The sequence below is a fragment of the Bos indicus genome, chromosome 13 (assembly GCF_029378745.1).
Source record: "Bos indicus isolate NIAB-ARS_2022 breed Sahiwal x Tharparkar chromosome 13, NIAB-ARS_B.indTharparkar_mat_pri_1.0, whole genome shotgun sequence".
NCBI classification, from domain to species: domain Eukaryota; kingdom Metazoa; phylum Chordata; class Mammalia; order Artiodactyla; family Bovidae; genus Bos; species Bos indicus.
The window spans coordinates 6,794,946-6,821,528 of record NC_091772.1 but is presented as its reverse complement, the minus strand read 5'-3'; the positions used below and the strand labels follow the sequence as shown (position 1 = coordinate 6,821,528).

Genomic DNA, 26,583 nt, shown 5'->3' with positions numbered 1-26,583 from the left:
GTGAGGTGAGCTCTCCCTGGTCCCCGGCAAGGCCAGGGAGCTCTGGTCAAGATTTTGATGTGGAAAACCCTGGCTGTGGGGCAGCTCCACGTGCCTCAGAGGAAAACACCAACATCTTTCTTATTTGGAAAGGGCAGGCTCTGGTGCCCCAAGAGCCTGTCTCAGTCTCTGCTGGTTCTGCCCCAGGTTCCGGGACCTCTGACCACAAAGCAACACTCTGTCACAGCTCATCTTTAAAAAATATATATATATTTTTAATTGGAGGATAATTATTTTACAGTGTTGTTTTGGTTTCTGCCATGCATCAGCATGAACCAGCCATAGGTATTCAAGTGTCCTCTCCCTCTTGAATGTCCTTCCCACCTCCCACCCCACCCCACACTTCTGTGTTGTCATAGAGCTCCCTGTATTATACAACAAGTTCTCACTAGCTTTACATATGGTAATGTACATATCCCAGTGCTGCTCTCTCAATCCGTCCCACCCTCTCCTGCCCTCTTTGTGTACATAAGTCTGTTCTCTACATCTGAGTCTCTATTCCTGCCCTGAAAATAGGTTCACCATTTTTCTAGATTCCATACATATGCATTCATATATGATATTTGTTTTTCTCTTTCTGACTTAACTTCACTCTGTATAACAGGTTCTAGGTTCATCTACCTCAGCAGAACTAATTCAAATGTGTTCCTTTTAAGGCTTAGTAATATTGCATTGTATATATGTACCACAACTTCTTTATCCATTCATCTGTTGATGGACATTTAGGTTGCTTCTATGTCTTGGCTATCGTAAATGGTGCTGCAGTGAATATTGGGATACCTGTGTCTTTTTCAACCATGGTTTTCTCAGCGTATATGACTAGTAGTGGGATTGCTGGGTCGTATGGTAGTGCTAGTTTTTTTTTTTTTTAAAGAAATCTCCATACTCTTCTCCATAATGGCCGTATTAATTTACATTCCAACCAGCAGTGGGAGAGGGTTCCCTTTTTGCCACATCCTTTCCAGCATTTATTATTTGCAGCTTTTCTGATGATGGCCATTCTGATCAGTGTGTGGTGATACCTCATTGTAGTTTTGATTTTCATTTCTCTAATAATAAGTGATGTTGAACATATTTTCATCTGTTCATCAGCCATCTGTATGTCTTCTTTCAAGAAATGTCTGTTTAAGTCTCCGGCCCATTGTTTGATTGCATTGTTTGTTTTTCTGATATTGAGCTGCATAAGCTACTTCCATATTTTGGAGATTAATCCTTTGTCAGCTGCTTCATTTGCAATTACTTTCTCCCATTCTGAGGGTTGTCTTTTCATCTTGTTTATGGTTTCCTTGGCTGTCACAGATCATGGGGATAGAACTAAGCCCTTTTCCTCTCTGAAAGAAACATCCTGGAAATAGCTAAAAGTCAAAACAATCACAAAAACAAACAACCCAACCAGACCTGCAATCTGTGCCCTACTGGAAAAACAAACCGTCTGGTTCTTGGGGCAGAGAAAACTCGAGAATGCTGAGCACATGAGTGGCTCTGCAGAACTGGCTGACAGCAGTCCCTGGTGGTTCCGATGCCACGTGCCCTTCCTGACTGTGCACGTGAGTCTGCACTCCGCTCATCCAAGGGCTGAATCTGTTTCCGCCCCCACTGCATCTGGGCTGGCCTGTGACCTGCTTCAGCTAATAGAATGTGGAGGTGAGCACATGCTAGCTGTGAACCTGGGCTTTGCACACCTTCTCTAGTTCTCTGTGACCACCATTTGAACAAGCCCCAGCCAGCCTGCTAGAGACTGAGACACTCGGTGCATCACCTCCTTGCCTGGCCCACTGCCATTAAATCCCCAGCATATAACTGTGGCCCTTCTAGAATCATTGGCCCCTAGCTGACCCTCCCATTGGATCCCAGACACATGAGAGAGTCTATGTAAGGAGACATCCAGCCAGTCATAGAAGTCTGAAAAATAATAAAATAACAAACAACAAGTGTTTGTTTTAAGCCACTAAGTTTTGGAGTTGTTTGTAAAGGTAGCAAGAGCAACTGATCTGCCAACTAAAGTTCATCACTGTGGGGAGGAGGAGGTGAGAGAAAGGGACTTCAGAAGAAGAGTTGGTTGTGGCTGGTTGCTGAACCCGTTCATATGCACGTCATCTCCTTTGATTTATCATCAACCTTGACTTTACAAAGTTCAAACAGAGCAGATAAGTTGCTTCAGGTCATATAGAAAGAGAAGATTGAAAGCTCAGAAGACTCAGATCTTCCAACCTGTGCAGTGGCCTCTCTGGTACTGGAGTCATAGTTGGACAGTTGGCTTAGTGGTTTAGCTTCCTGGTGCTAGAGTTGGATAGACCTCAGTTCAAAGCCTGACTCCCCTCTCCTCTAGAACCATGATCTTAGGTGTGCGATTTAACTTCTCAGAACTCCTATTTCCTCACTTACAAAATAGGCTAATGGAACTGACCTAATAGAGATGCGATAAGGAATAATATTTATAAAGTATATCTGTCTCGTGATGTTTGGCGCAAACAATGGTATTGTGATTTCCCTTCTTCAGGCCGCTGCCACTGTCTTTCTCAGAACTCAAATTTCTAGCACATGCCAATAGCAGTAGTCAGAGGCTGGCATCTCTGATGATTACACATTTCCTTAGTTTCACTGCTGACCCCTCAGCAGTAACCCAAACCTCCCGGTATAGACAGGCACACCACAGTGATGCTGCAGGTTTAGTGTCAGACCACCACAGTCAGGGGAAATCACAATAAATTGAGTCATGCAATAAATCAGAAGTTTTTGGTTTCTCAGTGCATGTAGCAGGTCTACGCTCTACTGTAGTCTCTCAAGTATGTAATGGCATTATGTCTAAAAAAAAAGTACATACATCAAAAAACACTTTATTGCTAAAAGACACTAACCATCATCTGAACCATCAGTGAGTTGTAGTCTTTTTGCTGGTAGAGGGTTATGCCACCTTGATGGCCACAAAGCAGACATGCACTAAATCCACATCAACCATCAGTGAATCTGGCACCAGAAAAACCAGGTTATAAGGGGAGAGGTGTTATTGATAGAAAGTAAAAGTTGAAAGATACACATTTACATTTGTACTCACTTCAATTTCTTTTTTCCTGTTACTGAGTTATAGAATTGGAAGAGATAGCAGGAATCATCAGAAATATGCATAAAACATTATATGTATGAGCTTCACATTCTTAGGTTCACAGTATCTCATTTAATCCTCAAAACTCCCTTGAAATATTGTGAATATATTATCCCTGTGTTGTAGACAAGAGGACTGAATTCCCAGGAAGTTACTAATAACTTGCTCAAAGTCATACCTAGTAGGTAGTGGGGCCACAATGGAATTTGGCTCTGTGTAAATACAGAGGCTGCTGCTGCTGCTGCTAAGTCACTTCAGTCGTGTCTGACTCTGTGCAACCCCATAGACGGCAGCCCACCAGGCTCCCCCATCCCTGGGATTCTCCAGGCAAGAACACTGGAGTGGGTTGCCATTTCCTTCCCCAATGCATTAAAGTCAAAAGTGAAAGTGAAGTCGCTCAGTTGTGTCCGACCCTCAGCGACCCCATGGACTGCAGCCTTCCAGGCTCCTCCGTCCGTGGGATTTTCCAGGCAAGAGTACTGGAGTGGGGTGCCATTGCCTTCTCTGAATACAGAGGCTAGCTTCTTTATTATTATGCTATAAAAGATTGGTTCATGTACTTAAAAACCAAATTTGAGATTATTTGAGGTTACCTAAATAAATGAAAGGTATTAGAAAAGGAAGGATGATGGCTGCGATCCAAAAGTCTACAAATAATAAATGCTGGAGAGGGTGTGGAGAAAAGGGAACCCTCTTACACTGTTGGTGGGAATGCAAACTAGTACAGCCACTATGGAGAACAGTGTGGAGATTCCTTAAAAAACTGGAAATAGAACTGCCTTATGATCCAGCAATCCCACTGCTGGGCATACACACTGAGGAAACCAGAAGGGAAAGAGACACATGTACCCCAATGTTCATCGCAGCACTGTTTATAATAGCCAGGACATGGAAGCAACCTAGATGTCCATCAGCAGATGAATGGATAAAAAAGCTGTGGTACATATACACAATGGAGTATTACTCAGCCATTAAAAAGAATACATTTGAATCAGTTCTAATGAGGTGGATGAAACTGGAGCCTATTATACAGAGTGAAGTAAGCCAGAAGGAAAAACACCAATACAGTATACTAACGCATATATATGGAATTTAGAAAGATGGTAACGATAACCCTGTATACGAGACAGCAAAAGAGACACTGATGTATAGAACAGGCTTATGGACTCTGTGGGAGAGGGAGAGGGTGGGAAGATTTGGGAGAATGGCATTGAAACATGTGAAATGTCATGTATGAAACGAGATGCCAGTCCAGGTTCAATGCACGATACTGGATGCTTGGGGCTGGTGCACTGGGACGACCCAGAGGGATGGTATGGGGAGGGAGGAGGGAGGAGGGTTAAAAAGAATTAAAAAAATAAAATAAAATAGTGCCTAGCATGGCATTGCTACTGGCATGAGGGGATAATGTTAATTCTTAAAAAAAAAAAAAAAAAAGGAAGGATGAAAGTATCCTATTTCTAGAGCAAGGTTCCCCAACTTCCAGGATCTAACACCTGATGATCTGAAGTGAAGCTGATACAATAATAATAGAAATAAAGCCCACAGTAAATGTGATGTACTTGAATCATCCCCAAACCATCCCCCCTGACCCCTGTCTGTGGGAAAATTGTCTTCCATGAAATCTATCCTTGGTGTCAAAAGATTGGGGACCACTGTCTAGAGGACTAGGAAAAGTTAGCGTACTTCTTCTCTGACATTTTGGGAAAAGTTTTAGTCAGTGCAGGCTGCTATAACAATATCCCTTAAATTGGATGACTTAAACAGGAAGCATTTATTTCTCACAGCTCAGGAGGTTGAAAGTCTGAGGTCGGAGTATCAGCGTGCTTGAGTTCTTGGTGACAGCTCTCTTTCTCATTTGTATCCTCACATGGCAGAAAAGAAAGCTCACTAGCGCCCTAGCTGCTTCTTATAACTAGTTCCATCCACCAGGGCTCCACCCTAATTACCCCCCGAAGGCCCCCAAGTTTCAAATATTATATTGGGACTAGGATTTCACTGTATGAATTTTAATGTGACACCAACAGGCACTCCACTGCTGGAACCAAGTCCTACCTCATACAATGACGGGCCTTGGGGCCACGAGGCTCTGTCTGGGTGAACTGCTTAGGAAATAAACCTTGCTCTTGATGTGGTTGACATCACAGCTGGCTTTTAGAATTGACCTTGGGAAAGCTCCTGTTGACTCAGTCTCCAAACAGTAGGTTTGAGTCTTTGCTGGACTTCACTGGAGAAGACTTAGCACATCATATGACTGAAAGAGGGAAGTATTTACAACCACAGTACTTGAACTTAAGTCCCAACTACTTCCTGGACAGCTTCAGTCTCTTCTGCACTTCAGTTTTCTTTCTTTTCTTTTTTCCAGATTCGTTGAGATATAATGGACATAAAACACTGTATAGGTTCAAGGTGAATAACATGATTTATGTATTTGCAAAATAATCACCACAATAAGTTTAGTTAATATACATCACCTCACATTGCTCAAAAGTTTTTTTCTTGTGATGAGAAATTTTAAGAGCTACTCTCTTAGGAACTTTCAACTATACAGTATAGTATTGTTAACTATAGTCACAGTTTTCTTACTTTAAAATGAAGATAAAAGAGGAATTCCCTGGCAGTCCAATGGTTAGGATTCAGTGCTGTGGGCCTGGGATCAGTCCCTGGTCAGAGAACTAAGGTCCCACAAGCCAAGAGGCACAGCTAGAAAAAAAAACAAAAAAACCCACCACCAAAGAAAAATGGAGATAAGACTAATGAGATAATGAAACCTAAGTGCCATAGAACATCAGTTATTATTATTATTGTTATTACAAAAATACAGTTATTACTAAAGTTAATTTAAATGGCAAATTTGAAAAGTTTGGGGTTAAACAAGAAGGCAGGTAGTTTATCTCTTTCAAAACAAAAACCCTTAGAACAGTATATGTTGATAAAATGAAGCTTTTTCTAGGTGATTAGGTGTATCACTTAGGAATAGTGCATGTAGCAGAAAATGCGATTAGCAGCAGCTTATATAAGTGGGCAGTTATTTTCTCACTTGATAAGGAGTTTAAAGGTAGGAGGTTGCTGGCATTGGTTCAGTTGCTCAATGATGCTCAGGTGCCCACGTTGTCATCCTTAACACATTGAATTTCATTGTTGTGGTGTCTCAGAGTCCTGAGATATATGCTACAACTCTAATCAAAGGAGGAAGAGGAGAATCCAGAGTTTTCCCAGAAATTCCCTTAGGAGATTTCTTTTTTCTATTTGGGTCTCATTGGTTAGAACTGTGACCTATGACCAAGTGAGAAAATATTAGCCTAACTAACCAATGGTCCCATTACTTCATGGCAAATAGATGGGGAAAAAGTGGAAGTGGCATTTATTTTCTTGGGCTCCCAAATCACTGCAAATGGTGACTACAGCCACGAAATTAAGAAGCTTGCTCATTGGAAGGAAAGTTATGACAAACCTAGACAGCATATTAAAAAGCAAAGACACCACTTGGTTGACAAAGGTCCATATAGTCAAGGCTATGGTTTTTCCAGTAGTCATGTATGGATGTGAGAGTTGGACCATAAGAAGGCTGGGTGCTGAAGAATTGATGCTTTCGAACTGTGATGCTGGAGAAGGCTCTGAGAGTCTCTTGGATTGCAAGGGGATCAAACCAGTCAATCCTGGAAATCAACCCTGAATATGCATTGGAAGGGCTGTTGCTGAAACTGATTTAGGCTATTATTATTGAAGTAGTCACAGAAAAGACTTCAACCTACTGCTTTGTCCTTGAGCGTGATGTGGCTTGATTACACACATGCTGACTGTTGTGTTTCCTTTTCTTATCTTTCAAACCAAGCAGAAGATTCACATTCATTATAAAAGGTTGACACACCACCTCTTGTGATTTTGGGGAAACAAGGAGCAGGTCTAAATGAGTTATTCTCTATGATGTTCTCTGCAGATCTCTTTTGGGACTGTTGTTCTCTGCCCAAAGGTCATGGACAAGAAAAGAAAGTTTGGAGACACATGGAAACAAGTTCAAAAGCAGTAATGGCCAAAAGTCAAACTCTGGTTGGGATGAGGTATGCAGGAAAAGTTTATAATCAAAATCGATTCCCCAAGTAACTGTTATTGACAAAATGGCCAGTAAGCCAAATAAGAAGGTGACGGACGGTGACACCAAGAGATGTTGCAATCTGCAGCATGTTACAGATTAGCCGGCGTTTCCCCTGCCCACGAGACCAGCACTAGGAGAGAGGGAAAATGTGGCTTCATTTAGAGCTGATGATATCATGTGTCTAGTGACTGGAGATCAAAAGGAAACTTGTCTGTAAAACTCTGCTCACGAAATGGGAGCAAAGTGTAGGCTCTTCTCTTGGGTGTGCCCAAGGGAAGTTGTGCTCTGCACCAGGCCAGCGGGATGTGAATCAGAGTCCATTCTGGGGATGTGGTCAAGGCCACCTGACCTTATGTTCAACCCCAGAATTATCAATTGTGTGTAATCAAGCCTTTTACTACCTGATTCTTCGGGAACCAGATGGTTCTTTTCTTTTCCCATGATGTGTGACTACAGACTGTGGGTATTTTGTTTTGTATTATCTTGGAAAGTGACATGTGTCTTGTGTGTGTGTGTGTTGGTGATACTGGTGGGGGTGGGGGCGTGTGGAGAAGCGACTGGCTTTCATATTCTTACTCTGTAAGACCAGACTAAAAAAAAAATTAACCTTTTGCCTTTATTTATTTTTGGCCATGCTGGGTCTTCGTTGCTATGTGGGCTTTTCTCTAGCTGTGGTGAGCCAGGGCTACCCTTTGTTGCAGGGCGGTGCTCTTGTGCACCATGGGCTCCAGGGTGCGTGGGCTCAGTAGCCACAGTTCCTGGGCTCTAGAGCACGGGCTCAGTCGTTGTGGTGCATGGGCTCAGTGGCTCGGCAGTGTGTGGGATCCTCCTGGACCAGGGATTGAAGCTGTGTCTCCTGAATTGGCAGGTGGCTTCTTTACTACTCAGTCACCAGGGCCCCTGTAAGACCAGATCTTGAATAACCCACTTGTGATGACTTTTAGTCTCTTTTTCCTGAAACTAAAAACTAAATACGTGGAGTGTGAATTGACCTACATCTTCAGGAATGCTGAGGGTGCTATAAACTCAAGCGAGTCCAAGAAGTGCACATCAACATCTTCAGTGTGCGATTAGTGTGAAGAAGGATAAGATATTTTTAGCATGAAACCCCGATGAAAGAAAACTCTACTGTATCCTGCAGCTCTGAAGAACTTCCCCAAGACAAGGAATTTTTACCCCGTGTGAGGACACATTCTCTCTTAAATACAGTGGGAACCATTGGCCCTGCTCAGCAACCTTCCATCAAGGCCCACGTGCCCGAATTTCCACAGAATTCCAGTTTCTAACACTACAGAGGTGCTGAAGAGCTGTCAGAGCCACACTCAGAGTTGAACCAAAGCGTTCCCATTTCCTTTCCTTCTGGCCTCTGGTTACTGAAAACATTTGCTGAAAATTGCTGTCCCATTCAAGACCTGTCAAAGGTAATCGTGTTGCACAAAATCTCCCGGGAAGCGTGAAGTAATATGGTTACCACCTGGCAACCAAGTTAATAGAACCTGTCTGATGCGCCACCAGCCTGCCACGAGTGGATACACCAGCTTCTGCCTGAGGAGCACGACAGCAGAAATTTGTGAGGAAGACGTGTATCAGGGGCCTCTTAGTGGCAATTTACGATGCAAATCCCTGTGTTGAGGGCAGTCGTCAGGTCACCAAATCAGGTGAGGCCTGAGGCTCCGGGGGTGGCCGCTGAGTGGGAGATGGGGGAGAATTCAGCTCTGCCAGAAAGTGGCTCGTGGTGAAGCAAGTAGCAGGACCGACTTCAGAAGCAAGGTCGAGACTTGGCTATTCTCACAGCCGGCGATGCCCCTGGTGTCTGAGAAAATGCAAACCGGAGACCCAGGAGGTGGGGAGCGGAGGGGTGGGGGTAGGGGGTACAGGGTCAGTCTGAGTGTTTCACGCCTTCTGCCCTTTGGCTCTGGCACCAAGAGAGTGCTTTTCCTCCTCAAACTCCCCAGAGAAGGAAGTCATGTTCATTCTTGGAAGTCATTTCCAGAGTCTCATCCTCCTTGAGATGATTTTTGCTGTAATTTGAATTTCCAACTGGAATTTTGAAGACCCCAAGAAACTGTCCCAATGCAAATGCCTCCGTTCCAATGGTGAAAACTCCACTAAGCCCCCGCATTCACTCATGGATTCCCATGGGAGGATCTAGTTCTGTCTGAAACCATCTTTTCTTGGGGGTCAGATATTGTCCAAATGTGAATCCAGGGTCTGGCGTCAGCACTCTAATTCCACAGCCAGCGCATGGCTCAGAAAAGACGCATTAGAACCAGAAATTTCCACATAGGATGGGCATCCACATTGGAACCATCCTGACATCGTTATAAAATCCACCAGCGTTAGGAGGACCTGCTCTTTTTATCTCTGGTGATATTCACAGTTGAGCTTTTGAGGTACGAAAAAATTCTTGCTTCTCCAGCAGTCTCTAAATTGAAACCAGGACTGGCCACATATTTCATGGGGCCCAGTGAAAATGATAATGTGAAGCTTTTTTTTTTTTTCCCCTCAAAAAGCAGGAAAAAAGCTTTTTTCTTTCTTTTGTGACCTTTCTCTTTCATCCTCACATGGGTGTTTTTCTTTGCTGTTTTAATGTCACACACCCTCAGGCATGGGGTACTGGTTGGGTGGGTGAGTGAGTGTAGTCTTCTCCGGGTGGGGGTCAGGGAACAGGTAACCAGGAGCCCAGGCCAGGGAGGTGAGGACCGGCCAGGAGACAACTCTCTGCATGCACCCCTGTCCTGTCAGACTTCATTCAGAAAACACAGGTTCAAGGATAAAGTTAATATTAAAAAAATGGTGACCACAGCATCAAGCCCCAGGGTGAGGCGCTCTTCTGAGTTCAAGGGCAGCACATACGTGAAACTCAGTCTTTCGCAAGATTGCAAAAGCCATAGCATAACTCAACGTCCATCTGGAGTCTTCCTACCTAATGACTATATGATCTATTTTTAATTTCTGGAAACTTTTAGGACCTTCTTATTCACCCCGCCGTTCATACATTTCTCACTTGTGTTCTTTGCTGTAAAATTTTCATCCTTTAACAGCCTAGAGTCCTCAGAGAACTCTTTCAACGAAAACCAATGTCTTTCTATCTTGGGAACTTGCTTTTGTATTGTTTCTTTGATACTTTCCTCTCCTCTCTCTCTCTCTCCCTCTTTTTTTTTTTTTTGTTTTGTTGCTCTTTTTGTAACTCATAATGGTGGATAGTGTGCTAATCCACTATTTTGCTTTCTTTTCTTAGTTTATATTTCCTTGATCTCTGCCTCTTCTCTCTGGGAACTTTACTCGCCTTTGCCAACTTTCTATGAAATTAAAAAAAAAATGTCCACCACCGTATTTTTCATTTTCAAGAGCTCTGCTTTTATATATATAAACCTGCTCTTTGGGCATGAAATCTTTCATTTCTTTTCTATTTGGGAATTTTTTTTCATGGTAAAGCCTGCTTAATTGGCGGCAGTTAGTACAACCAGTCCATTCCAAAAGAGATCAGTCCTAGGTGTTCATTGGAAGGACTGATGCTAAAGCTGAAACTCCAATACTTTGGCCACCTCATGCAAAGAGTTGACTCATTGGAAAAGACTCTGATGCTGGGAGGGATTGGGGGCAGGAGGAGAAGGGGATGACAGAGGATGAGATGGCTGGATGGCATCACCGACTCGATGGACATGAGTTTGAGTAAACTCCGGGAGTTGGTGATGGACAGGGAGGCCTGGCGTGCTGTGATTCATGGGGTCGCAAAGAATCGGACACGACTGAGAGACTGAACTAACTAACTAGTACAAGTAAATAAATATAGATCCTCAAAGAACTCAGTTATTTATCAGATTATTGGTCCACAGAGAGCTAAATGGTATTGAACTGACTGATTCATGGGAGAATAAACTGAAGTCAATCCTGCTTTTTGAGAAATGAATCCACAGCCAGCTGATATATAAACCACAGCTGGCATCTGCTGTTCCATCAACTGTAAGAATCAAGGTGGCTCTATGCCAAGGGCATCTGCTTTCCCACCTTTTACATGCACTGGAATTCTGTTACACTCCTGAAACAACTTTTGTTTCTCTGAAACTTTATTTTCAAACTGCCTGTGTGAATCAATACTTACGGTCCTCTGGGCAATCTGACCAAGAGTCTGTAGATTTTGTAGCATCTTGGCTCAATTTTTGCCCACCAACCATGACAATTTTTATATGAGAATGTTAATAATATTTAAAAATTTTTAATTTATTCCTACATGAATTCTGTTCCATTTCAGATAGACTAGCCCAGATAGCTTCAAAATGGCAGCTGTTCCATCCCCAAGAAGATCAAGTGATGATTATAGGGTTGGGACTCTTAGCTTTACCCTCTGAAACTCCAATACTTTGGCCACCTGATGTGAAGAACTGACTCATTGGGAAAGACTCTGATGCTGGGAAAGACTGAGGGCAGGGGAGAAAGGGGCAACAGAGAATGAGATGGTTGGATGGCATCACTGACTCAGTGGACATGAGTTGAGCAAACTTTGGGAGATGGTGATGGACAGGGTAGCCTGGTGTGCTGCAGTTCATGGGGTTGCAAAGAGTTAGACATGACTTACTGACTGAACAGCAACAACAACTGACCTCTGGGGAAGGGCGAAGAGCTGAGAATCAAGTTGAATCACCAGTGCTCAATTATTTAATCACATCTATGTAATGAAAATTCCATGAAAATCCTAAACCACAGGATTCAGAGAGCTTCTGGGTAGGTAAGCACTTGAAGGTGCCAAGGGAGGGTGGTGCGCCCGAAGAAGGCATGGGAGTCCTGTGAACTTCTCCCCATGCCTTACCCTGGGCATCTGTGCCATCTGGCTGTGTTGACTTGTACCCTCTGTAGTAAACCAGTAATAGTAAGTAAAGTGATTTCTTGAGTTTTGTGAGTCATTCCAGCAAGTTGTCAAACCCAAGGAGGGGTTTATGAGAACACTCAATTTATATAAAAGCTGGTCGGTCAGAAATATGGGAGGCCTGAGACTTATGACTGGCCTCTAACGTGGAGTAGACTTGTAGAAATGAACCCTTTAACTTGTGGGGATCAGACTTTAACTCTAGGTGGATGGTAAAACTGACTTGAATCATTGGACACCTAGTTGGTTTCGGAGAGTTAGAGAAATGGTGTTGGAAAAGATACCACGTAGTTGGTGTCAGGAAGAAGAAAACCACTCAGTCTGTATTCAGAAGTGAGGCATGATGATTGGGGGTGCTAAGACTGCATGGGGAAGCTCTACCATAGGGTGAATCGCTGGTTCACTGAAGCGTTCCCAAATGTCATTATCCATAGGTCTTTTCTCTGGACCCTTTAGAGGGTAACCTGGATCTCCTGCCGGGGTGTGTGTGTGTGTGTGTGCCTGCACGGGTGAAAGGAGTTCTGGAAGCCAGGTGGGGAAAGGGGGTTGGGGCACCTGCAGTATGACACATGGACCTTTATTTTGCTCTTACTTCACCTCTGCATTTCCCAGGGCTTGCTTGCCAAGTCCGAGTCCTCTGAAGACAATCTCCAACTCTCTGCCCTGAAGCAAAGAAAGGGTAGTCACATAGATGCACACGGAGGGAGAGGAGACATTATGGGCTCAAACATGCTATCGGCAGACTTCCAACAGATGCCCCTTTCCACACTGGGCTTTACTCTCGCCTCCCTTTTGGAATTTTCATTGCTTTATAAACCCCAAGCCACTCAGAGTTCCTTCAGGGTGAAGCAGCTCTGTTCCCACTTGTCTGCAAGCAACTGGCTTTCTCCTTTCTTCCTTCTGCCAAGGTAATTACTGTTTCTCCATCCATTTCTCACCTTCCAAAAATTTGTTGAAAGCATTTATAACAAATCGTCTCTCCTCCTCTTTGACCTTGTTGATTAATTTATTTTTTAAATTCCTTGGCTATCATTTCAATAAGATTTGGGTAGAAAGAAAAGATAGCTGTAGCCAATTCCACTATTTTTAATCAAAAGTTTCCTTTAGAAGTCTTACTCTTTGTTGGAATCAAAGTTATACATTAAAAGGTGAATCCTTGCTATTTACTAAGTGAAATAAAAATCTAGAGAGATATTAAATTTCAGTAAATTTCTCATGGCCTGTGTGTGTTTATTTAAAGACAATTCTAATAATCTTGGCTATTTAGTTTCCTAGCTTTTAGTAGACCAGAAACAGAATTTTAGTAGAAAGTTAGATTTGAATGTAGTCATATATACTGAAAATATCAAGAATAGCTGGCATACCAAAAAGTGCCAGAAAACTTATAATAACAAGTTAAAATAACACATAATAGTACAGCAGTTCCTACAAGTACAAACAAGTTTCAAAAAGCATAGCTGCACTGAAGTGTAACACTGGTGCTACCTTCTTATTATAAAAGCATCTTCAGCTCCCCATTATCTGTAGATACAATATTTAATATTCCCTCACTGTTTCATATATCGCCAAACATATGACCTGAGGTTCCAACAAAATGGGCTTCCCTGGTGACTCAGATGGTAAAGAATCTGCCTGCAATGTGAGAGACCCAGGTTCTATTCCTTGGTAGGGAAGATCTCCTGGAGGAGAAATAGCAACCCACTTCACCTTCACTTTTCACTTTCATGCATTGGAGAAGGAAATGGCAACCCACTCCAGTGTTCTTACCTGGAGAATCCCAGGGACAGGGGCGGGGGTGGGGGGGGGGTGGTGGCGGGAGCCTGGTGGGCTGCCGTCTATGGGGTCGCACAGAGTTGGACACGACTGAAGCAACTTAGCAGCAGCAGCAGCCAGTATTCTTGCCTAAAGAATTCCATGGACAGAGGAGCCTGGTGGGCTACAGTCCATGAAGTCACAAAGAGTCAGACATGACTGAGGGACTAACACTTTCACACTTTCACTTTTTACTTCCAAAAAACTACTCTGCAATGTTTCACACCCAGGAATTTCCATTTCTGACTCATGAAGTTCTTACATGGCACACCCTTTCTTGCCATCACAAATCATCCTTTAGGACCAATTTGGGTTCCCATAACATTCTCTCCCTCTCTTTCTGTGTCCTCATGGTACTTGTTTAGATTTATGCAATAGCACTTGCTGTGTTTTGAGAGGAATTTTGAATTTACACGTCTGCCTTATCTCTCTAGTTGAATCGTAAAAACCAAATAGAGGGGCCATTGCAATGAACTGACGGTATTCCCACAAATACCACAGGTTGAAACTCTAATCCCAATGTGATGATATTCAGAAGTTGGGCCTTTGGAAAGTGGTTATGTCATGAGGGTGGAGCCCTCATCCGTGAAGTTAGTGCCCTTATAAGAAAAGGCCAGAGCCAGCTAGTCCTCTTTCTGCCATGTGAAGATACAAGGAGAAGTTGGCTGACTGCAAACCAGGAAGAAGGCTCTCACCAAAAGCCTCATCAAAACTTGCTGGTATCCTCATACTTCAAGACTCCAGAACTGTGAGAAATAAATTTCTGTCATTTATAAGTCACCTAGCCTGGGGTGCATTTGTTAGAGCATCCCAGATTGACTAAGACAGCCATTAAATGTCTTGGCACAGTGCCTTGCCTATAAATGCTCCTGAGTAAATGTTTGTTGAATCCAATTGAAAGTATGATAACTGATGTTTGACATAATAATCCTTAGTCCTCTAGGAAAGGTCAAATAGGAATCTGAACACTCTTTTTAAGAAGGTAAATGTGTGATGCATTCTTAAAAGATTTCAAAAATAAAAATGAAACAAAAGCATATTCTTATAATGCATAAAAGGGATATTACCTTTAATTTGTCATAAGATTTATTTCTTGTTGATAGAACAATGAGGTACTGTTTTTCACATGGACTACAATCCAGTTATATCACTAAGCTGTTTAAGTTTGAACATTATAGCTTACATATGGAACATCAGCTCTGTCTTTTTGAAAGGAGACAGGGTAAAGGGATTGTGACAGGTGGAAAAAAATGTGAATATTTTTGTTTCAGGATGTTTTAGAGAGCGTCTATGTGTTCCTTGACATAACCGACCTGTTCCCAAAATGTTTGGGATCAAACCCTATCTTGCTATGGACTCATGTTGTATTTTCCAAAGTGCTTTTATCTTGCCTTTAGATTGATCTTTGATTAGGTGTGACTCCTGACACATTTGCTTTAAATTTCTTTCTCCTCCCCTGTCAAATGCTTAATGATCTCAAAATGTCACACTGGATTCTGCAGATTTCCCAGGAGGTCAAGTGTGGGGAGAGCAATAAAACAAGTACAAAATGGAGACTCACACTGTTGCTGATTTCGACAACATACAGGCCAGGCCAGCTTCGTGAGCTTGTGACTCAGGCAGCTGCACGGACCTGTGCTCCCAAGGGTCCCACACTTTGTTGAGTGCTCTGCCATGGCTATCTTGGGCAATCTTAATAATTTTATCTTTTAACCTGTGTAAGTGAAGTCTGAAGTTGCACGTGAGCAGAAGAGGTGTGTTCAGCATGTGGGGCTGCTGTTCATTCTCATAGAATGTTCGTGATGGCCTGTGAGCACAGAATTCGGGTGCGCCTGTGCTGCATGCAAGTTGAGCAAGACTGGATGCCTGAATGCACGTCTAGGGCATACAAAGCAAGTCAGAGCACTGATATCCTGGGAAGCCACGCTTGCCGTTGAAACCAGAAGCTGCTGCAGAAAGGAGGAAATGGCTTTGTAAGAAACACGCATAATCAAGAAATCTGTTAGCCAACTGTGTGTGCGGAAAATGATATGAAAAGGAGGGAAAAGCTTGGACAATGTATAATTGCTCCTTTTCCTCTCATCCTTCCTAACTCATCAGTGAGTCCTAAGTGGAGACTGTTAGAACATGAGTGTATGAAGAAGTGAAATTAAAATGTTTGGGTTAGTTTTTGCAGCATCTCCAATGTTCTGATAAGAATGAAATGTATATGGATGTACCAGTCGTGAAATGCAAAATGTGTACTTTGGTGATTCCTTACACAGGTTAAATGCTCTTACATTTACACTTAAAACTGAGGTGTGCAAAGATGAGTGGTGAGATTCATGCTACTGACTTAAGATCTCGATTTAATGTTTATTTACTTCAAATATCATTAAATGGTGAATAAAAAGCACTAGGACAAGTCAAGAATTACTGTGGAAGAGAGGGAAGAGCTTCATATCTCAGTACCTTTATTGGCACTTTTTCCCCTGCTTTTGGAACAAGGGCCCTGCATTTTCATTTTGTACTGAGCTCCCCAAATTATATAGTCAACCCTGTATGCAAGTGTGGATTTTGACAGACAAAAATCACAGGCTAATTCAGTTCTCAAGTAAATAAGTTCTATCTCAAAAACTGCAAAGCATACTGTCCGAAGTTGTCCAGGATGGGATAACATTTTTGTGATCTCTAGGGACACGGTGAATGAATGTGCAGTTATGGCCTCAGTCCAAGAGAGGATGTAATGTGGGGAAGTGTCTGTGGATCAGCCCGTTTGTGGTCAGGAAAAATGTTCCAGCCGCATTACCTTCAGTGAGTCCACCAACCATTTGCACCCTGATACCAGCCAACTCCAGTTGAAGACCAGTGGCCCTTCATTTATTCCACAAATATGTGCTGGTCATAAACCATTGTATGGTGAACAAGAGAGTCATCGTCCTGGTCCTTGTGACATTTACAGACCAGTATCACAGAATGTAAAAAGGAAAGTGAAAAAAGAAAGAAAGAAAACTTAAAAGCACAATGGAGCTTCCTATGTACAGGAATTTGTATTCATCATCAGGACTGTCTCTCTGCAGATGATTGAAAAAAAAAACAACAAAAACCTCACCTCAAACTGGTTTAAGCAAAAATTAAAAAGTTTAAGTTCATATAACCCAAATCCCATGAACTGAGTGGAGCAGAGGCGATTCTCTGACAGAAAATGGAGGCAGTTTTATCAGAACAGGGGACTGGAGAGTCCACTCTGCTGCTGCTAAGTCGCTTCAGTCGTGTCCGACTCTGTGTGACCCCATAGACGGCAGCCCACCAGGCTCCCCCGTCCCTTGGATTCTCTAGGCAAGAACACTGGAGTGGGTTGCCATTTCCCTCTCCAATGCATGAAAGTGAAAAGTGAAAGGGAAGTCGCTCAGTCATGTCTGACTCTGTGCGACCCCATGGACTGCAGCCTACCAGGCTCCTCCATCCATGGGGTTTTCCAGGCAAGAGTACTGGAGTGGGGTGCCATTGCCTTCTCCAATAGTCCACTCTAGACCCTTTAAATCTTTTGATAATGTAAATCATCACTCCTGTTCCATGGGAGTATGTGCTTTAAAATGTGAGCATGGTGGCTTTTCGTAAAGCATGAAACTCCTTAATAATCTTGTTATTTGGGGCTATGCCTTGAGTCAGGGGGACATTGACTTGTGGGAAATGTCTATCTGAGATGTGGGAAAATGTCTTGGAACACTAAACTATTCAATCAAAAGCAGGAAGGAAAGTAGAAAAGAAGGACTAAGGAATAAGGAAACAGAAGAGACCCAAACACAGAGAATTAGAAGATACGTAAAACAACAAGTGAAAGCACAGCGTGTCAAAATTGTGCAATGCAGATAAAGCAGATCTCAGATGGAAGTTTAAGGCATTACATGCTTATACCAGGAAATAGGGAGTCAAGTCAATCCAACTTCAAGTTTGGTGTTGTCTAACTGGCGTCTGACTCTTTTGTGATCCCATGGACTGTAGCCCACCAGGCTCCTCTGTCTATGGGATTCTCCAGGCAAGAATACTGGGATGGGTTGCCATTTCCTCCTCCAGGGGATCTTCTCCATCTAGGGATTGAACCTGAGTCTCCTGCACTGCAGGTATATTCTTTAGTACTGAACCACCAGGGAAGGCCAACTTCAAGAAACTAGAAATGAGGGCAAGAAAAACAAACTCAAAGCAACAGAAGCAAGGAAATCCTATAGATCTAAGCAGAATTCAATGACATTGAATGAGAAAAGCAATAGAGAAAGTTCATTAAACCAAAAGCTGGTTCTTTAAAAAGTTCAATAAAATAAATCAACTCTAGCAAGACTGATAAAAGAAAAAAAAAAGGGAGAAGATAAAAATTGCCAGTGTCAGGACTATAAGAAAGGATGTTAATACAGATCTCCACAATCATGAAAAAGATAATAAGGGAAGAGTATCAGCAAGTCAATGCACTTAAATTCTACAGTGTAGATGAAAGGAAGACATTTCTCAAAATCTATAAACTACCAAACTCGCCCAATTTAAAAAATATAGCTGAATAGTCCTATAACTAGTACATCAGTTGAATCCATAGTTTAAAAATCTTCCACTAAAGAAAATTCCAGGCTTGGATTTTTTGTTATTGTTGTTTTTGTTGGCATAGTCCACTATTTATTTGCTGGTGGCTCAGAGGGTAAAGAATCCACCTGCAAGGGAGGAGACCTGGGTTTGATCCCTAGGTTGGGAAGATCCCGTGGAAAAGGGACCGGCTTACCCACTCCAGTATTCTGGCCTGGAGAATTTCAAGGACAGAGGAACCTGGTGGGCTACAGTCCACGGGGTGACAAAGAGTTGGACATGACTGAATGACTCTCACTGGTTCTATAAAATCTCCTCCAGAAAAAAAAAGGGGGGAGGGGGGAGAGGTAGCACTTCTTCTTTTTGATAAAGATGGCGCAGGGAGTCTTATTTATTTATCTCGGGCTGTGCTGTGTCTTTGTTGCTGCTCCGTCTTTCCTATAGGTGCAGTGTGTGGGCTTCTCAGTGAGGTGGCTTCTGTTGTGGGCCACGAGCTCTAGGGTGTGCAGACTTCAGTAGTTGCAGCGCCTGGGCTCAGCGGGTGCAGCTCCCAGGCTCCAGAGCACAGGCTCAGTAGCTGTGGCACACAGGCTTAGTTGCTCCATGGCATACAGGATCTTCCAGACCCAGGGGTGGAACCTGTGTCTCCTGAATTGACAGGCAGATTCTCTACCACTGAGCCAAGAAAGCCCGAGACGACACTTCTAACTTCGTTTTATGAGACCATTACTGTTTTGATACCAAAATCAAAGGCATTATAAGAAATGAAAACTTCAGACCAATATCCCTAATGAATACAGATGCAAAAACCTACCAAAATACCTTTTAAAAATCTACAAAAATATTAGAAAAATCAGATTTAACCACACATAAAGCCAATCGGGGCTTATCTAGCAAGTGCAAGGTCAATTCAGTATTTAAAAATTAATCAACATCATCCAATGTTTTAATACTTAAAGGAAGAAAAGCCACATAATCATATCAATAGTTTAGAAAAACATCTGACAAAATTTAATATTTGTTCATGATAAACATTCTTAACGAGGAATAAAACCAACATCTCCAACTTGAGAATTATAATTTATAAAAATCCTCTAGCTAATATCATATTTAATGGATAAAGACAACATTTTTTCCTATAAGATTGGGAAGGCAAGGATATCTAATCATGTTATTCCTCTTCTACATCATCCTGGAAGTCCCAGCCATTGCCATATCAAGAGTGAGAAATGAGGGCCATTCAGATTGGAAAAGAAAAGATAAAATTGTCCCTATCTGAGATGACATGATAGGGGAGGCTTCCCTGGTGGCTCAGAGGTTAAAGCGTTTGCCTGCAATGCGGGAGACCTGGGTTTAGTCCCTGGGTCGGGAAGATTCCCCTGGTGAAGGAAATGGCAACCCATTCCAGTATTCTTGCCTGGAGAATCCCATGAACGGATGGAGGAGCCTGGTGGGCTACAGTCCACAGGGTCGCAAAGAGTCGGACACAACTGAGTGACTTCACTTTTCACTTTCAAGAAAAAGCTTGTAGGACTCAGATTAGAGTTTAACAAGGTTACGGGGTATAAGGTAAGTGCAACCAATCATTTTTCTAAAACTAGCAGTGAACAACTGAACTTGGAAAGAAAAGGTGTTGAATTAGTTTGCCACAGTTGCTATAACAAAATACCACAGACTGGATGGCTTAAACAACAGAAGTCTATTTACTTAGAGTCTATTTTCTTAGCCGAGATCAACTTTTGAGGGTGTTGGTTTCTTCTGAGGTCTTTCACTCTGGCTTGTAGATGGTTGTCTTCCTGCGTCTTCACATGATGTCCTCTGTGTGTGTTTGTGTCCCAATCTCCAGTCCTACTGGAGTAGGGCCCGCCCTAAAGACCTCATTTTAACTTATTTTTCTTTTTAAAGACTCTGTGGCAGAAAGCAAAGAGGAATTAACTCGGTGAAGGTGAAAGAGGAGAGTGGAAAAGCTGACTTAAAACTCAACATTCAAAAAACGAAGATCATGGCATCCAGTCCCATCACTTCATGGCAAGTAGATGGGAAAACGATGGAAACAATGATAGATTTCATTTTCTTGGGCTCCAAAATCACTGCTATCATGACTGCAGCCATGAAATTAAAAGATGCTTGTGCCTTGAAAGAAAAACTAGGACCAACCTAGACAGTATATTAAAAAGCAGAAACATTACTTTGCTGACAAAGGTCCGTCTAGTCAAAGTTATGGTTTTTCCAGTAGTCATGTATGGATGTGAGAGTTGGACTATAAAGAAAGCCGAGAGCCGAAGAACTGATGCTTTTGAACTGTGGTGCTGGATAAGATTCTTGAGAGTCCCTTGGACTGCAAGGAGATAAAACCAGTCAATCCTAAAGGAAATCAACCCTGAATATTCATTGGAAGGACTGATGCTGAAGCTAAAGCTCCAATACTTTGGCCACCTGATGCAAAGAACTGACTCCTTAGAAAAGGCTCTGATTGGGATGGGATGGGAAAGATTGAAGGCAGGAGGAGAAGGGGACAACAGGGGATGAGATGGCTGGATGGCATCACTGACTCAATGGACGTGAGTTTGAGCAAGCTCCGGGAGTTGGTGATGGACAGGGAGGCCTGGCTTGCTGCAGTACATGGGGTTGCAAAGAGTTGGGCATGACTGAGCGACTGAACTGAACTGAAACACTGTCTCTAAGTATAGTCACATTCGAAGATACTGTGAGTTAGGACTTGAACATATGAATGTTGGGGAAACAAAATTAAGCCTATAACAATGACTAACAATAGCTCAGAAAAAGGAAATAATTTCTATATCTAAAAAAAATGTGCAAAATCTATATGCTGAAGACTTTAAAATATTATGAAAGAGATGGAACATGTCCTAAATCAATGGAGAGACATACCACGTTCGTGGATCGCAAGATTAAATATAGTAAAACGTCACCTGTACGCAAACTGACCTATAGATTTATTGCAATTTTAATTAAAATGCTGTCAGAATTTTTTATAGATAAGGACAAGCTGATTCTACAATGTATGTAGAAAGCTAAAGGAATTAGAATAGCCACACACACAAAAAAAATTCTCTAAAAAGAGTAAAGTTAGTGAACCTAACCTGATTTAATGACTTACCTTAAAGCTACAATAATCAAGACAGTATTGGGGAAAGGATATGCTTACTGAGAAACAAAACAGAATGGAACATCTGTGGATTCTTTACCAGCTGAGCCACAAGGGAAGCCCAAGAATACTGGAGTGGGTAGCCTATCCCTTCTCCAGCGGATCTTCCCAACCCAGGAATTGAACCTGGGTCTCCTGCACTGCATGCAGATTCTTTACTGGCTGAACTACAAGGGAAGCCCCATGTTACTGGGGGAAAGGATAGGTTTACTGAGAAACAAAGCAGAATGGAATATCTGGAAAAAGACCTAAATGAGTAAAATAAACTGATTTTTGACAAAAGTGCAAATATAATTAAAGAGAGTTTTTCCAATAAATGACATACTAAGCAGAAAAAGTAACCTTTGACCTAAACCTCACACTTTATATAAAAATCAACTCAAAATGAATCACATGGATCTAAACATAAAATTCAAACCATATAAAATTTTTAAAGAAAACAAAAGAGAAAATCTTCCTGACCTGGAATTTGACAAAGATATCTTAGACCTAACACCAAAATGCCAGTAGATAGGGGATTCCCTGATGGTCCAGTGGTTAGGGCTCCATGCTTTCACTGCTGAGGACCACACTCCCCAAAACCCACAAAATCCTAATAGATAAAGTAATTTAAATTAGAATTCATCAAAATCAATAATTTTTGCCATGCAAAATACACTCAAGAAAATGGCAAGAAAAACTGCATTCTGTGAGAAAATTTGTGAAAATTGCACATCTGACAAATAACTTTTAGCTAGGGTCTATGAAGAACTCTCAAAATTCAACACTAACAAAACAAAGCCAAATTTAAAATGGGCAAAAGACTTGAAAAGATATTCAATTAAAAAAGATATCTGGGAGGCAAATAAACACATGGATAGATGTTCAACATCACTGACTATTAAGGAATTTCAAACTAAGAACATAATGAGGTACTATTTACCTCTTAAAATGGCTAAAATAAAAATCTGACAATACCAAGTGTTGATGAGGATGGATGGCAAGTGGAATGCTCATATATTCAGTATTTGCGTACTGGTGAGCATGCAAAATGGTGCAATAAAATCATTCATTTGTTTCTTAAAAAGTCAAATTATAGACTTACCATATGACCCAGCCAACTTACTCTTAGATATTTTCCCTAGAGAAATCAAATCTTATGTGTCTAAAAAAACCTGTACACAATTATTTATAACATCTCTTTTCATAACTGACCCAAATGAATATGTCTTTTAATGGATGATGGATACATTGTGGTATATTAAGACAATGGAATACTACTCAACAATATAAAAGAATGAACCAATCAAGCTCTCTTTCTCACACACACACACACACAAAACAACTTGGATGAATCCCAGAGGCATTATGCCCAGTGAAATAAGCCAGGTGCAATAGGTAACCTGCTGTATTTTTTTTTTACAAGACATTTCATACAGACAAACCTATAGTGATCAGTGATTTTTAGAGACCAGGAGGGTTGGGGTGGAGGAAGTGATCACAACAAGTGGAAAGAGAATTTTTGTGGGGTTGATGAAATTATTATTTTTTTTAATTCATAAAGCTTCTATTTCAAAATGCTGGTGTTGAAGAACAAGGTTTTCTTTCAAGATGAGTGTTGAATACTCTTTAAAAAATTATTTTAATAAGCAGTTCTACAAGCAGCCCATGGCATGTGGAGGAATAGTCATGACCAAATACCCAGTTCATCAAATGAATTATGAATAAATATGTATTAACCACAAGTCAGTGCTTTGATGCAGGTGGGATTCATTGAAGAGTTGATTATTTTGGATCTGGCTTCTCCTAGAGGGAGTTTTGTCCTCTGATGGCAGAAGGGGTTTTGTCCATGGTCATGTCCCTGGGAACAACCAGATGACTGTTTCAAGAAACAGCTTGAGGAAGGGGGTGAGTTACATTATAACCCTCTGCCCCCATCCCTTTTCCCGCAGCAGATCTGTGAATCCTCTCTTGGCATCTAATCTCAGCTCTCTTCTACCTTGTTCGGGAATCAAAGTGACAGGTTCCTCTCTATTTTATTTATGGAGACAGGTATCAGAAGAACAAGCCAGCAAACAAGAGCTCTAAACCTCAAGCACGAGGTTTACACATGTTGCAGATTTGCTTTCTCAGGACAGATGTGCAACCTTGCTTTTCAGAAGGGACCTGAGACCTCTAACCCCTCGCTAAGAACAAAAGATAATAGTCTGGGTTGCGGTATCACATGTGTTTCCCATGAGAAGGGAGACTCTCTGGGGTCACCCTGGCGTGGTTGGGCTGTCCTCTGGGCACCCCCTGGTGGTCACCGAGGTGCATTGTTTCTTTGTTCCTTGCCTCTGGCCGCTCTTTGGCTCGGACCTTCCTATAAAAACAAAGAGAAATATTCTGATTTGTTTCTTTGGAATAGCAAGAAAGAAGTAGCTGACCACCAAGAGAAGCCGCAGCAGAACAGAAACAAAGTATCTTCTCATCAGTGGTTTTAAATGTGATCATTAAAGCTAGGAGCCTTTCTTCAGCTCCATGAGCAGGACTCTTTGCCCCTCTTAGGCTTTAGTTTTCTCAGCTGGAAAACAGGAAATTTAAACTAGATGATTTCTAAGGATACTTCTGACTTTAAACGTATCTATTATCTATTATATGTGTAATATATGTTTAGTGGGTGTTTTCTGCAGAAGTGTTGGAAGCCATTTTTGCCACCAGATTTGGCACCTGACCTGCGAAGAGATCAGTGCCTGGAAAATTGAAGAAAATGGAAAGGCATCGTTTTGAAAATGTATTTATTTTTAATTGGAGGATAATTGCTTTAAATAGGAGGATAATTTCTTTATAATGCCGTGTTGGTTTCTGTCATACATCAGCATGAATCAGCCATAAGCGAACGTATGTCCCCTCCCTCTTGAACCTCCCTCCCACCTCCCACCACCACCCCCACCCTACCTCTCTGGGTTATCACAGATCACAAGGTCACGCAGCAAATTCCCTCTGGCTGTCTATTTTGCATATGGTAATATCCATGTTTCAATGATACTCTCTCAACTTGTCCCACCCTCTCCTTCCCCCAGTGTCCTTAAGTGTGTCCTTGGAAAGACCTCTTGTAGATATTGGCTTGACCTCCGTTGTTCAGCCCTTTCTACTTGTGGCAGCTCACACTTCTGAAGATTTGAAACAGAAGATCATGATTAAGGGATAAAGCCCGGTGAAACTTAGTTTACTTTCGTCCAAAAGGCTCTCATCCTGTCACGATTAAAACCCACAAGTCTTCACAGAGACCGAAGGATGTGAGTCTAAATTCAACGCTTCTGCTGAAAATAGACAAGACCCTCTTTCCACTCCTCTGAGTTCAGCCCATCATTTTAAGGCTTCATAAGTCCTGAAGTTAGAAGTTATATTTTAAAAACACACCTCATATTTACTTGTCTCTTTCAGGGAATGAGGCAATTGATCCCTACAGTGTCCTGTGTATTTTTAATCCAGTCACTTAATTGCTCTCCCCTTTCATCTCCTTACCTGTGAGTTGGGGCCAGGAAAATCAGCCCACAGGGACACACTTTGTAAATGGTTAGGTGAGCACTAATATGTGTTGTTAAAGGTGATTTTACAACAAGACCCCATAGATGGTGCCTGAAGTTGCACTGTTTTCCTACAGAGCATCAATCAATTACTTCATATGTTCCTTGGCTTAAAATGATCATTCTTCTTTAGTGCAAGCTGTTGTCCTCATTAGAAGAAACAGAAAACATTCTTGGAGAAAAACGTATCCTAAGAGTGAAGAGCTGATCGCACAGAAACCCAGAAAGGTTCGCAAGAAATATGGCGTTTCTCATCAGTTTAGCTATTTAAAAAAAAAAAAATTTGTCTAGAGGAGGGGACAAAAGAAAGATTTTCCATTCTTCCATGAGGAAGCCTCCATTTTAGGCTACTGGGGTTGAAGAACTAGGTTTTCTTTCAAGATGAGTGTTACATCCTCTCCTTAAAAACTTTGTTTTAATAATCAACGTTAGGAGCAGTCCATGACATGTATAAGAACAATGAGACCCAAAATGATGAGGCCAGTTCATCACATGAAATTTATGATCAGAAAGTAGACATACAGATGAAATAGGAGAATATATATTTTTAAAGTTTTATTTATTTTCAGTTGTGCTGTGAGGGTTTTTCTCTCGCTGCGGTGAGGGGAGATAATTTTCTAGTTGTGGTGGGCTTAGCCTGGGCTTCTCACTGCAGCGGCTTCCCTTGCTGCAGGGCACAGGCTTAGTTGCTCCTAGGCACGTGGGATCTTCCTGACCAGGGATCGCACCCATGTCTCCTGCATTGGCAAGGGGATTCTTTACCACTGAGCCACCAGGGAAGCCCGGATAAGATGTCTTGTAAGCCTAATGACTGTGAGGGCTTCACTTCTTATGGCTAGTAACAAATGGAGGGTGCCGCCTCTGTTTTGGAAGAAAAGGATGCAATGATTGTCGGCTGCCTCGGGCGAGAAGGTGATGCGCTTTCTCTGTGGTAACGCACTGGAGGGGACCTGGGGTCCATCCTTTCTCCGAGAATCTCTCTCTCTACCTTTATAGTGTGGTTCCAATTTCCTGTCCCATTGCCCTGGAGCCCCTATATTTCTGAGAAATGCGCCCCCTCCCTTTGAACCAGTCTCCTTAGCATCTGTCTTTATAGCAGGCGAGTCTCAGTGTGTTTCCTGCTTTATGTGAATACACCTCCCCCGACCCTGCCCATCTGCTCATCCACTGGACCAAGGAAGATTTGGGGACCTTAGCTGTACGTGGCAGTCCGGTTGCTCCCCACTTAGTGCCTGCTTTTCCCCAGAGCTGTCCTGACGCAACGCCTGGCAGCTTGGGGAATATGCTCGGGACAAGTGGCTGGGTACCTTTTGGGGCTCCTTTGATGGCTGGGGGATGCTGAGTGGCAGGACATCTAGGCAGAGAGACGAAATGGTGCCACCTTCCCCTAGAGTGCAC

General features: G+C 42.2%; 1 protein-coding gene and 1 pseudogene across 1 annotated transcript in view; one reads left to right on the top strand and one right to left on the bottom strand.

The window, feature by feature from the left end:
• Positions 1 to 15,477, top strand: part of TASP1 (taspase 1) — a 318,545-nt gene extending 303,068 nt beyond the window's left edge. Inside the window, exon 14 of the mRNA XM_070800705.1 lies at positions 14,419 to 15,477. Within this exon, the coding sequence (XP_070656806.1) occupies positions 14,419 to 14,442 (24 nt within the window). The 3' untranslated portion in view covers positions 14,443 to 15,477. The remainder of the gene's footprint in view (positions 1 to 14,418) is intronic.
• LOC139186375 (cytochrome c oxidase subunit 7A2, mitochondrial pseudogene) lies at positions 11,127 to 11,388 on the bottom strand (annotated as a pseudogene).
• Positions 15,478 to 26,583: the final 11,106 nt, after the last annotated feature.